The following is a 13,616-nucleotide window of genomic DNA, read 5'->3' as shown; positions in this document are numbered from 1 at the left end:
CTCGAAAAGAGTGTAGAAGTTTTAAGCGAGAACGGCGTTTCAACTCTGATGAGGCAAACAAAATGCAAATCGTCGCGTGTTTTAAAAATGATCGCTGCGATGGCTGAACAATGAGGGGGGAGGGGGGGTGAAGAGGAGGGGGGTGGTGAAGAGGGGGGGGGGTAGTACAAAGGTGTACTAACCTGGGCCAACACCTGCCATTTCATACACTGTTTGGTGCCAGCATGCAGTCAGTGAAGGGGCAGAGCAGCGGGGGAGCGGACGGTGAGGCATCTTCCTGAAAAGGACGGGGAGAGCAGCGGAAACAAGAGGGCAGGAGTTCATGTTGGCTTGACGCACTCGTTTACGTCGAACGAATTTGATAAAGAGCGATAAGGTCACCAACAGTAACTCCCGCGCTTGGGTCCCAGCCGCTGCACGTCTCCTAGCCACTGGCTCAGAGAAAGCTCCCCGAGTGCCCAATACGGGTGGATAACTAGATCCCGCGGCACATGCACGCTGGGGAGCGGCCAACGCTTAACGTTTGTGCGCTAGACAAATAATCGGTGAGGGTGACAATCAGCATCCATTGCAACGCAGTTCTCCGGGTCGCTGCCAGTGCGATTTGGCCAAGTCAATGCGAGAACACATATAGGATATTGCAAAAACAACACAAAGTTAACTCGAAATTACCCTAGGGAGAGTGAGAGTGAGAGTGAGAGAGAGAGAGAGAGAGAGAATTTCATCTCAATGGTTGCCACTTAACCCAAGAATAAAGGTGCATAGGGGTAAACGCCCTTGACTAGCGGCTTAAAGCATATTAAAACCCTGCCTCTTACAGCCCTTGTTCACAGCCAGTGAAGTAGGCAATATGCAAAGGTTTTAGCTGCTGGAGGTTGGGGGGGGGGGGCTTTTTTTTGCAACCATTTATAAAAATATATCTTTGATCTGTTGAGATTACGATGGATCCACCAGGGCAGTTTCCTCTGGTTCCTGGCCCCATGTGGTGCTCATGTGGCCCCATTCCTGCATACCATCTACGTCAAAGTTTCCAGCTGTTTGCAGGGGCTCCCCGTCGACCTCGCAGTCCTCCGGTAACTGGCCATCCACTCGCGGGAGCTCCCTGTTGACCTCGCAGTCCTCCGCCAGCCCTCCGCCCATCTGCGGGCGCTCCCCGTCGAACTCGCATTGCTCCAACAGCTGGCCGCCGCCCTTGCGCTTCCTGGTCCGGATCTCCAGGCAGTTCTGCCCCTTCAAGTGCCTCTGCAGGTGGTCGATCCGCACGAAGGCCTTCCGGCACTGGCTGCACTCGTAGGGGCGGTCCCCGGTGTGGACCCGCACGTGATTCTTCAGGTCGTAGCTGTGGAGGAAGCGGGCATCGCAGCAGTTGCAGGAGTACGGACGCTCGCCCGTGTGTTTCCTCATGTGGATCTTCAGCTTGTCGTTTCTGCGGACAGAAGAAAAAAAAAACAAGGCCGACTCAGTACAAGCCATGCGACTCTCCAAGTTTCTCAGGTGGCAAGGGCATACTTATATAACAACTCCTGATTGCTGTCCACTCCCTCCCCCTCCCCACAAAATGCTGGAATGAGCAGGCGTGCCTGGATTTCAGATGCGGGTAAACGAAGGCTCAACCTCGAAGTCTTTCATCGTCGAATATCCAAACTACACCCACTGGACTTACAGGTGGAGAATTGCAAATGTTACACACCTGTTCAAAAAAGGAGAGGGAGGGGTCAACCTGGAAACTACAGGCCAATCAGTTGGTGGCGGGGAAACTTTTAGCGAGACAAAATGAATTGTCTCTTGGAAAAATATGGGTTAATAAAATGACAGCCAGCACGGATTTATTAAAAGGCAAACCGTGTTTGACTAACTTGATTGAGTTCTTTGATGAAGTAAAGGAGAGGGTTGATGAAGGTAGTGCAGTTGATGTGTATATGGACTTTCAAAAGTCGTTTGATAAAATACCACATAATCATAGAACGACACAGCACAAGGAGGCCATTTGGCCCATCGAGCTGGCTCCGGCTCTTTGAAAGAGCTATCCAATTAGTCCCACTCCCCTGCTCTTTCCCCCATAGCCCTGCAAATCTTTCCCCGTCATGTATTTATTCAATTCCCTTTCGTAAATTATGAATCTGCTTCCACCACCCTTTTAGGCAGCGCATTCCAGATCATAACTCGCTGCGTAAATAAAAACTTTCCTCATGGTGCCTCTGGTTCTTTTGCCAGTTACCTTAAATCTGTCTCCTCTGGTTACCCGACCTGTTTACGCATCTAGTTATGATGATCTGGAATGCACTACTGCCTGAAAGGGCGGTGGAAGCAGATTGAATGGTAGCTTTCAAAAGGGAATTGGATAAATACTTGAAGGGGAAAAATTTGCAGGGCTATGGGGGAAAAGAGCAGAGGGGAGCGGGATAATCGGATGGCTCAAAGAGCCGGCACAGGCACGATGGGCCGTATGGCCTCCTTCTGTGCTGTATCATTCTACGATTCTAATGGGGGGGGGGGGGGGGCAGATGGTGCCCTTGGAACCATGGCAAGCGTGAGTCAGCATCTTGAGGGGAGGAGACGAGAGGGGGAGGAGGAGGAGAACATTGTGGGTTGGTGGGTGGTTGGTGGGTTCACGGCGTGAACTCCCCACAATAATATTGTGGGGAGTTCACGCCGTGAAAGTTGGTTTTAACGCTCAGCCTAAATTCCCATTTTGATCAGAACAATGCAGCAATTCTCGGAGAGTACTGTACCTAGTGAAGCGCACGCCACACACTTCACAAGCAAACGGTTTCTCTCCAGTGTGCGTGCGCATGTGCCGCGGGAGCTTCCCCGCCCCGTGAATGACTTTGTGGCAGATCGGGCACTCCTGGGGCATCTGCGACTTCCTTCTCCGCACCAGCTTGTCCGGCGAGCCCAGGCAGTTGCTCAGGACGCCGTTGCTGAGGGAACTCAAGTAAGACGCAGAGTCCAGCTCCGTGCTCTCTTCATCAGTGTTGCGCTCCGCGGGAGACGAGGGCGGCCGGCAAACGAGCGCCTCGCTCTTTTCGTTGAAATCTTCACTGAAGTCTTCATACTCCTTCTCTTCGTTGCCGCTCCTCTGGGCATTCAGTGTTATTGAGTACTGGTCTTCCAGACATAGAGTGTCTTGCGGGCGATCCACTTGCTCTGCGGAAATAACGTTGTTCATGGATGTTCTCAAGGGCTGGACAATGCGATACAAGTTTCTGCGGTTGTTCAGAGAGATCCGAGGCGGCTTCTTCGGCCTCTTGCGATGCCGGAACTTTGGAACCTCCAGCATCTCGATGACATTGATGGGGCTTCCAGTTATCTCCTCCTCGAAGTCGCCCAGGTACTGCCTGGCTTTCACGTAGTCCATCAAGCCTTCGCTGCTCACCGAATCTACCTGGTCCTCGCCGCCACTGCTTCGCAAGATGTCAATGCAGGCGTCCGTGACGCACTGGATCTCCAGGAGGCGGGCAGCCTGCAGGACCTCCCGCATGTTGGAGTTGCTGATGGTGAGGGTGGCCGTGTAAGCGAACTCCAGCAGGGCCGCCAGGACCTCGGGCTTGACGAAGTCCAGCTCGCAGACGTTGCGTTGACCGCTGAAGGACTTGGAGGTGAAGAGCTTTTTGAAGTACTGGCTGCAGGCGGCGAGGACAGCTCGGTGCGTCCGGTACTCCAGTCCCTGAGTGATGATGGTGACGTCACAAAGCACCCCCTTGTGCCTCTGCTCATTGAGGCTGTTAAGGAGTTCACTGCTGTGTTCTGGAAAGGGTATCCCAATCAGCTCATCTTCTGCGGTTCCCATTTTATCCTGCAAAAACAAACAGGTGGAATATTGACACAGGGAATAGCAACACATAAAAGATACAAAGAACTTGCATTTCTACAGTGCCTTTCACAACCTCAGCATGTCCCAAAGCACTTTACAGCCAATGAAGTACTTTTGAAGTGTAGTCACTGTTGTAATGTAGGAAGCGTAGCAGCCAATTTGCGCACAGCAAGATCCCACAAACAGCAATGTGATAATGACCAAATAATCTGTTTTAGCTGATAGTTGAGGGATAAATATTGGCCCAGGATACTGGGAGAACTCCACTGCTCTTCTTTGAGTAGTGGCCATGGGATCTTTTACATCCACCCGAGGGGGCAGATGGGGACTCGGTTTAACGTCTCATCTGAAAGGAGGCACCTCACACCAAAGAGCGGACATTCTCCCTCCTTGTTCCAGACTCCCCACTCCCACCTCAAGCAGTATTAATCTGGTTAAGAGGGGATGGTCTCCCTCCTGATCTCCAGACCTCTTCCAGAGCTGTTGTGCAGCCAGAGTCGGTTCGTGTCCCTGAAAGTCTTTCACTGGAGGTGGGGCTGGACTTGGCACTACTTTCCGACAGCCTGGAGAAGGCTCAAACTTGCAGGCTATCACTGCATCACACAGCATGCTGGTACACCAACAGGTTAGGGCAGACTGTGCCCTTCGGCTTGCCGTGCGATACTAGTCATTTCCATCATTGCACATAATTAGCGTGATAAAAAGAAAATTGCTCCAATTAACAGATCAAACCATCTCCCAGCAGTGAAATCCCAGCCAGAAATACATTAAAAATCAACACATGTCTTCCTTATGTGTATCAGGACCCTGCTCAAGGCACAACACAACACACAATCCAGAAGGGGGTAGCAACTAACGTAGGCTGGTCTGTCCTTCTCCTTCCCATTCCACTCCAACTAAATATAGGAATTTACTGGACTGGAGCTTACCACAGTGAATCAGGGTGGAAAGGGAAAAGAATGAAAGGGAAGGCAGAACGAATTTCTAATTTAAATATCGCCTTCGATAAGCTCAGGGCGTCGCAATGCGTTTAAAAGCCAATGAGTTGAGTCACTGCAAGCAAACACGGCAGCCAGTTTCGAAACAAGATCCCACAAATAGCAAGGAGATCAATTACCAATTAATCTGTTCTTGATTGAGAGAGGAATGTTGGCAAGGAAGCCAGGAGAACTCCCTGCTCTTCTTCCAATAGGGCCACCAGATATTTCACCTGCACAGACAGACGGGGCCTCTGTGCAATGTCTCATCCGAAAGACGGCACCTGCAACCATGCAGCACTCCCTCACTACTACGTTGAAGGGTCAGCCTAGATCTTTTGCTAGTCACGTAGTGGCACTTGAACCTACAACCTTCTAGCTCGGAGGTGAGAGTCCTACCAACCGAGCCAAGCTGACGCTTCAAGCACAGATATCATCGTTAGGCATGCTAGCAGGAAAGGTTGTATTTTATTTTGGAAACTCCATTTTGTAATGAACGGCTTTTCCAGAATCTGCAGGCAACGACATTCTGAAAAAATGTCCAAATAATCAACATAGACATTTAAAAGTCATAAAGATAGCTGTTTCGATCTTTGTGTAGTTCTGACCTTCTGGTAGAGTCATCTGCTTGATAACTATGTTTACCTTTTCTGTACATGTGAGGAGACAGACAGCTTATGTTATGCCCTGAAACCCGCTATGGAACTTTATACCCATTCTTTGCAATACTGAGCTGCCGTAGGTTGACATAAACCAAGGGTTTATGGAAGAGGTCTGATGTAATGGCCTTTTAACTGAGGGATAAATATATATTCCATTGAGAAATAAAAACTCCACAGGAAAAGTGATCCACCCGTGGATAACTGAAGAAGTTAAGGAGAGTATTGGATTGAAAGAAGAGATCTATAATGTTGCCAAGAAGAGTAATAAGGCTGGGGATTGGGAGAGTTTTAGAAACCAAAGGACAACCAAAAAATTGATAAAAAGGGAGAAAATAGAATATGAAGGTAAACTAGCAAGAAATATAAAAACGGATTGAAAGAGCTTCTACAAGTATGTAAAAAGGAAGAGAGTAGCAAAAGTAAACGGTCCCTTAGAGGCTGAGACAGGAGAAATTATAATGGGGAATCAGGAAATGGCAGATGCGTTAAACAAATATTTTGTATCTGTCTTCACAGTAGAAGACACAAAAAGCATACCAAAAATAGTGGGGAACCAAGGGGTAAATGAGAGTGAGGAACTCAAAACAATTAATATCACGAGAGAAAAAGTACCGGTCAAACTAATGGGACTAAAAGCCGGCAAATCCCCTGGACCTGATGGCCTACATCCAAGGGTTCTAAAAAGAGGTGGCTGAAGAGATAGTGGATGCATTGGTTATGATTTTCCAAAATTCTCTAGATTCTGGAAAGGTCCCAGTGGACTGGAAGGTAGCAAATGTAACCCCGCTATTCAAGAAGGGAGGGAGAGAGAAAACAGGGAACTACAGACCAGGTAACCTGACATTGGTCGTTGGGAAAATACTGGAATCCATTATTAAGGAAGTGGTTAACAGGGCACTTAGAAAATCATAATATGATTAGACAGAATTATGAAAGGGAAATCATGTTTGACAAATTCATTAGAGTTTTTTTTGAGGATATAGCCAGCAAGGTAAATAAAAGGGGAACCAGTGGATGTAGTATATTTGGATTTTCAAGAGGCATTCAATAAGGTGCCACATAAAAAGTTGTTAGACAAGGTTGGGGGTAATATATTAGCATGGATAGAGGATTGGTTAAAGGACAGAAAACAGAGAGTAGGGATAAACAGGTCATTCTTACGTTGGCAGGCTGTAACTAGTGGGGTGCTGCAAGGATTGGTGCTTGGGCCTCAGCTATTTACAATCTATATTAATGACTTAGATGAAGGGACCGAGTGTAATGTATCCAAGTTTGCTGACGATACAAAGCTAAGTGGGAAAGTAAACTGTGAGGAGGACACAGAGTCTGCAAAGGGATATAGACAGGTTAAGTGAGTGGGCAAGGAGGTGGCAGATGGAGTACAATGTGGGCAAATGTGAGGTCATTCACTTTGATAGGAAAAATAGAAAAGCAGAATATTTTTTAAATGGTGAGAAACTATTAGATGTTGATGTTCAGAGACTTGGGTGACCTCGTACAAGAAACACAGAGTTAGTGTGCAGGTTCAGCAAGCAATTAGAAAAGCAAATGGTATGTTGGCCTTTATTGCAAGGGGGTTGGAGTATAAGAGTAAGGAAGTCTTACTACAATTGTACAGGGCTTTGGTGAGACCTCACCTGGAGTACTGTGTACAGTTTTGGTCTCCTTATATAAGGAAGGATATTCTTGCCTTAGAGGTAGTGCAACGAAAGTTCACTGGATTAATTCCTGGGATGAGAGGGTTGTCCTATGAAGAGAGGTTGAGTAGAATGGGCCGATACTCTCTGGAGTTTAGAAGAATGAGAGGTGATCTCATTGAATCATATAAGATTCTGAGGGGGCTTGACAGGGTAGATGCTCAGAGGTTGTTTCCCCTGGCTGAAGAGTCTAGAACTAGGGGGCATAGTCTCAGGGTAAGGGGTTGGCCATTCAAGACTGAGATGAGAAGGAATTTCTTCACTCAGTGGGTTGTGAAACAGAGGGCTGTGGATGCTGAGTCATTGAATATATTCAAAGCTGAGATCGCTAGACTTTTGGACTCTGGGGCAATCAAGGGATATGGGATCGGGCAGGAAAGTGGAGTTGAGGTCGAAGATCAGCCACGATCTGGTGAATGGTGGAGCAGGCTCGAGGGGCCGTGTGGCCTACTCCTGCTCCTACTTCTTATGTTCTAAAAGCGAGACTATTATAATATTAAGACGACCCAGGGCTGATCACCCTGCTACTGAGCTCAACAACAGTAACGTGAGTTCTCCGGCAGCCTTCATTGTGTGCGTGTTGTTTAAGACAATAATTTCCTCCAGAACTCTCATTCCTTGCTCCAAGCTTGTCTCCCTATAATGTTTACCTAGAATCATACGCCACTATTTAATGCCCCTCAAATCACTCCACTCACCAAATATCCATCCAGATCCTTATTGAACCCCAAGTGGCCCCAACCCTCACATCCAACAGATACACAAGACTTGTATTCCTCCATCAGCACCATGCAAATTGTGCACTTAGCTGAGAAATTGCAGATACACACAATAACTTCCCAAAATATGTGCGTGCTACATTTTTTTTTTAAAAACCCGGTTTTCCATTTTAAAAAGGAAATTTAAATTCCTTGTATGGCCATCGCAGGATATTAAGACAGTGGTTTAGCATTTCCTCCAAGGGGGAAAAAAATTAATGAGCAATGGAAATATTAACCGAGGCGTCTCTCACTTGTTCTGTAAAACGTAATGGAGTTCGTCTCAACGCCCACCAGTTTCAACAGTTGGACCAAACATCAGAAAAAATGCCTAGCTGTCGATACCAGCAAGCCAACACCGCTAACACAGATGATCTGGTCATTATCACATTACTGTTTGTAGAACCTTGCTGTGCATATATTGGCTGCCGGGTTTCCTACATTACAACAGTGACTACACTTCTAAAAGTACTTAACTGGCTGTAAAACACTTTGGGGCGTCCTGAGGTCGTGAAAGGCACTGCATAAATGCAAGTTTATTCTTTCATGCACAATGCAGGAGGAGAGCACTGGTGGTCACTAATGCTTTGTCCAGGGATTCGAGGCCAGCCAACGTCTTGCTCGGGGCCACTCTCGGGAATCTCACCGCATGGAATGATGGGACGTGGGTGTGTGACAACACATTGAGCTCCTGATTACAACCATCCTGCTGTGGGCAGTTGGAGGCCAGATGCTTCCCCCTAGGAAGTGAAAAGAAACTAACAGGCCCAATCGTTCTATTTTTACTAGACCCCCATCACACGCTGTGTCGAAGCTGGGATAATCCTGCCTCCTAATAGCATTCCCTTGCATTGTTTTTGTGGAGCAAGAAAAGGAGGCAACAGCATTGAATCCCGGCTCAGTTAATTTCTCACAGCAGTCTAAAGAGAACAGAGGCCCAGAAGCTTATGAGGCAGCAAGGGAAGGCAGTCACAAATGGCTCCCTGGACCATTTCATCACTGCACCCTTGGGTACACATTCCGGATCAGCTTACTGTACAGCAGCTAACGCCACATGGATCCAATGTAAAACTTTGCGTGCCAGTGCTGTGCACAGTAGTTAGTTTGCAGTTTCGGAAATGGAATTTGGCAGTGGTCCCAAACCTAAAGCATAACTGGGGGATGCATGATCCTGCTTGAGGAACTCAGCTGCTTAACAAGTCCCTGTAGTAGCCAGTGACAAGCTCTCTGTACACAATGCAATGCCACATCCAGTGAGGGAGCTACATACAATGGAGTCTGTCGGGCAGTGGTACAGCCGGGAGATGCCAGGCCACACTCACAGAGGCCAAACAGGATACTTACTGCACCCTGGTTACAGCCCAGCTCTCAAATCTGCCAGTCACATCTGTGAGAACGTAAATGGAGGAAAAATCGAGGGAGTGTGCCTCAACATTCCCCATTTTATGTTTGGGGGGGGGGGGGGTTGGAAAACGACAAAAATCCCGATTTTAAAAAGAACGGCAGCAACTTTCTGACCCGCGCAGTGACCACTCTGTGATATCATGGGCAGGGAATTGGCCCATGCATCCTGGAGCAATACACTGAAAAAAGTCGGCCACTACTTGCAACTGAGCGCGGCAGTGAAGAGCCAGACTGCGAGCTGGGTGCGCCCCCTTTAACGCCCACAGTTTTAAAGGACTAGCAGACCTCTCGTGGCATTGCTCACAGTGCAACAGAGCGGAGCTACTGCGCCACCTAGTGCCACAGCCTACATAATCATCGGGAAGTCCCGTTCACCCATCACCCCGAACTCGCTGACCTACATTGGCTCCCGGTCCGGCAAAGCCTTGATTTTAAAATTCTCATCCTTATGTTCAAATGACCCAACGCCCCCCCCCCACCCCCAACCCTATCTCTGTAACCCCCTCCAGCCCCTACAACCCTCTGATCTCTGCGCTCCTCCAATTCTGGCCTCTTGCGCATCCCTGATTTCCATCACTCCACCATTGGCAGCCATGCCTTCAGCCGCCTCGGCCCTAAGCTCTGGAATTCCCTCCCTGAACCTCTCCGCCTCTTTAAGATGCAACCTACCTCTTTGACCAAGCTTTTGGTCACCTGTCCTAATATCTCCTTATGTGGCTCGGTGTCAAATTTTGTTTGACAATCGCTCCTGTGAAGCACCTTTTACTACATTAAAGGTGCTGTGTAAATGCAAGTAGTTGTTGCTGTTGTACGCGATTAAATAGACATTCACAATATCAAATGTCAACATAAAAAGTGTGACCAAAAAAACAGGAAGTGAAGTTTGTGGACAGGAAATGCATGAATGTACAAGATTCATAACATAATATGCTGGTGGATTCATGCAGTCACTATCTGGGAATAAACTTCTCTTCGAGGTTTTCCCAAGGATCAAAGTTCAGGATAAGTAAAGATGGCATAAGGATCAGCATAAAGACCATTTCGCAAATTGATACCTCAGAACTTCAAACATAATTTCTCAATCCTCTGCCCAGTGGACAGCACACATTTCAGGAACCACAGGGGCATCAATGGCCTCCATCAGAACAGCGTATCACCGACTCAACTCGAAAGAGATCCTAAAGAGTGTGTGTTGGAAGATGGTGGGGGTGGGTGGAAAGAGGAGTACCATACCCATATAGCATGCGATCAGACAGGATGGTGCTCTTCAGCTCAGTCCATCACTAATTCCGCATTACACCGCGTGGCGTGACATCCTTCACGCAAAAGCTTTTACATTTCATCAAGACCTAGCAGGGCTCCCGTGGCATTGCTTCTGGGTAATTTGGGCTCTGGAGCACGGTTGGGATGTTTCGCTGCTAACCCGAACTGGCCCTTTAAAGGCTCACTGCTCACAGGTAACTGCAGCTGCTCGCAAATTCCAGAGGTCCATAAGCTGCTTGTAGATTTCAGGCTTCAGGTCAGAAAAGCTTAGGGTGAAACCCTTGGCTTTCTTGTTTTGCAGCTGTAGCTGAGTGTGACAGTTGGATTGTGGCAGACTCACACTTTTCATAGAATGACATACAATTTACAGCACAGAAACAGGCCATTCGGCCCAACTGGTCCATGCCGGAGTTTGTGTTCCACACAAGCCTCTTCCCAACCCTCTTCATCTCACCCTATCAACATATCCTTCTATTCCTTTCTCCCTCATGTGTTTATCTGGCTTCCCCTTAAATCCATCTATGCTATTCGCCTCAACCACTCCATGTGGGAGTGAGTTCCACATTCTCACCACTCTCTGGGTAAAGAAGTTTCTCCTGAATTCCTGATTGGATTTATTAGTGACTCTCTTATATTTATACTCATGCAACAAATCTCAAGGCAAGACAGCGACAGCGACTGAGACAGAGAAAAATGAGAAGTAATCAAAGAGGAGACAAGAGAATAAGAGCGCAGAAGTAGGGTGGTTTATGGGATTGGAAAAGTGTCCCAGAAAAGATCTGTGCACCGAGCTTGCATTTAAAATATCTGCACATAACTTTTAGTTTCAAACTGTATTCATCTAGCATGTGGTATAAACAAAATAAATAATGACAAACTTGGGAAATCACTCAGTCGAAGGGTTTGACCACAATTTACTCATAACGGCCCAGCCAATGGATATAAATCACCTCAAACTGGTCCTCATTATGTATACTTTTCCTACTGCCTTATTTCCCCTGTGTCATCAGCTCCCTTACCCGTGGCAACTCTGCAATCAGCGGTTTCCAAGCTTTGCGTGGGGGAAGCTCTCCCCAAATATCGCCACTCTCACAGACCTCCCCCTTTTCTAAAACTTCCGAAAAAAGGCAAGATTGGTTCCATCCCCTCAAAATGCAGGTGCTTTGTAGCACTGCTGAAAACGTCTCATTGCTATGCACAGCAGATGAGTAGTGAAAGTACCAGAATCACGGGCGTACCGACAGACAGGTACCAGGTGGCGACCTCAGGATCTGCCCATTCCACCCGGCTAAAATTATTTCAACTGGAAAGTTATCTCACCCGTGCTTTGGATATTTACCAGAGATTTAAAAAATATAATGGGAAAAGACAGACTTGCATTAATATAGTGTCTTTCACGACCTCAGGACGTCCCAGAGCCCTTTACAGCCAATTAAGTGCTTTTTTTTGATGCGTAGTCACTGTTGTAACGCATGAAAATACAGGAAGGGCTTCAGAGAGAGACAAAAAACACCATTGTGGGAGCAACATCACTACAAGGACTGCAGCAGTTCAAGAAACAGGCCCGCCACCACTTTCTCAGTGCAACTAGGGATGGGCAATAAATGCCAGTCTGGTCATCGACACTCACATCCCGAGAACAAGTATAAAATCCCACTGCAGAGATATGGATGTAGAAATGTTATCGTGCCTCTCTTGTCCCTTTACCCTCCAAAAAAAATCTTTATTATATATTTAACATCTCATTTCTAGCACACTTTGCATTTTAGATATAACCCTAGCATCAAAAATGTCATGCTTTTCTGATTGGTCCAAACCAACCACCTCATATTCGGACTGCGTACTGCTGAGGTATTTCTTTGGCTCAAATTACTCACAAAACCACTTACTTCCCTGCCTCTCACCACATCCCTCACAAACGTCTACCTGACAAGTGTCAGCTATGGCTCAGTGGGTAGCGCTCTCACCTTGGAGTCAGAAGGCTGTGGGTTCAAGTCGCACTCCAGAGACGCGAGCACGAAACGCAGGCCGACACTCCCAGTGCCAGGACTGAAGGAGCGCTGCACTAGTGGAGGCGCCGTCTCTCAGATGAGACGTTAAACCGAGGCCCCGTCTGCCCTCTCAGATGGGCGTGAAAGATCCCACCACCACTGGAAGAACAGGGGAGTTCTCCAGGTGTCCTAGGCCAATATTTATCCCTCAGCCAACATCACTGAAACAGCAATGTGATAATGGCCAGATAATCTGTTTGTGGGATCTTGCTGTGCGCGAATTGGCTGCCGCATTTCCTACATTACAATAGTGACTACACATTGGTTGTGAAGAGCTTTGGGACGTCTTCAGGTTGTGAAAAGCACGATAGAAATGCAAGTTTATTTCCCCCTCCAGCCTTCTCTCAGAGCACAGTCCTCTGAAACTAGGGATCGATCGCATGGCATTTTCTCAGCACTGTCTCCAGGGCTTGTGCCTCAGAGGCCTGAACGTTATACTCGATTGCTTAAAGCACCGTTTAAGCACTTCCCTGCCCACTCACATCTTTCCTTTGGCATCTCTCCTCGCTCCCTAACTACTAAAAAAGGTACATTTTATTCTTTTTAGTTTTCACTTGCTCTGGTTTCGAGTGTGCTTTGAATTGGCCAAACGGACTCCGACACACCCAGCAAAAACTAACTTCTTGCAGATCTTTCCAGCTCCAAGGGAACAAAGGGCCAGTGAGAGGGCACTGCAGCAAGTGCTGCCAACATCACTTCTGATCAGCTAGAAAGCTGGCATTCTGGTAGCAACATACAGTGCTGGCACCAATCCCTTCCCTCTTTTCCCAGGTGCACAAAACTCTCGTTTTCATGGCTTTGTCCTGCCCCGAGTTAGTGATCACTTCCTGCCTTACATCCCTGCACGGACCCGTGCTCCATTAACATGGACTTCTCCTTGTCCCCTCCGCTCCTGTTCTCTCCTGCCATTTTAAATTAGTCCGCCCGCCCGCCCTCCCTTCCTGCATGAACGTGCCTTTGAGTCCAAGCCTCTCTATCTCCCTGCCCCAT

General features: G+C 47.7%; 1 protein-coding gene across 3 annotated transcripts in view; it reads right to left on the bottom strand.

The window, feature by feature from the left end:
* Positions 1-935: 935 nt before the first annotated feature.
* LOC137306705 (zinc finger and BTB domain-containing protein 7B-like) overlaps positions 936-13,616 on the bottom strand; it is a 99,567-nt gene continuing 86,886 nt past the window's right edge. For all 3 annotated transcript variants that reach the window (XM_067976063.1, XM_067976062.1, XM_067976064.1), the window contains 2 exons: positions 2,733-3,796; positions 936-1,426 (listed from right to left, as the gene is read on the bottom strand). In XM_067976063.1, the coding sequence (XP_067832164.1) occupies positions 937-1,426; positions 2,733-3,790 (1,548 nt within the window). In that variant the 5' untranslated portion in view covers positions 3,791-3,796 and the 3' untranslated portion in view covers position 936. The remainder of the gene's footprint in view (positions 1,427-2,732; positions 3,797-13,616) is intronic.

Source organism: Heptranchias perlo, chromosome 44 (genome assembly GCF_035084215.1).
Source record: "Heptranchias perlo isolate sHepPer1 chromosome 44, sHepPer1.hap1, whole genome shotgun sequence".
Classification (NCBI taxonomy): Eukaryota; Metazoa; Chordata; class Chondrichthyes; order Hexanchiformes; family Hexanchidae; genus Heptranchias; species Heptranchias perlo.
The sequence above is the reverse complement of the archived record's forward strand: the minus strand, read 5'-3'. Positions and strand labels throughout refer to the sequence as shown.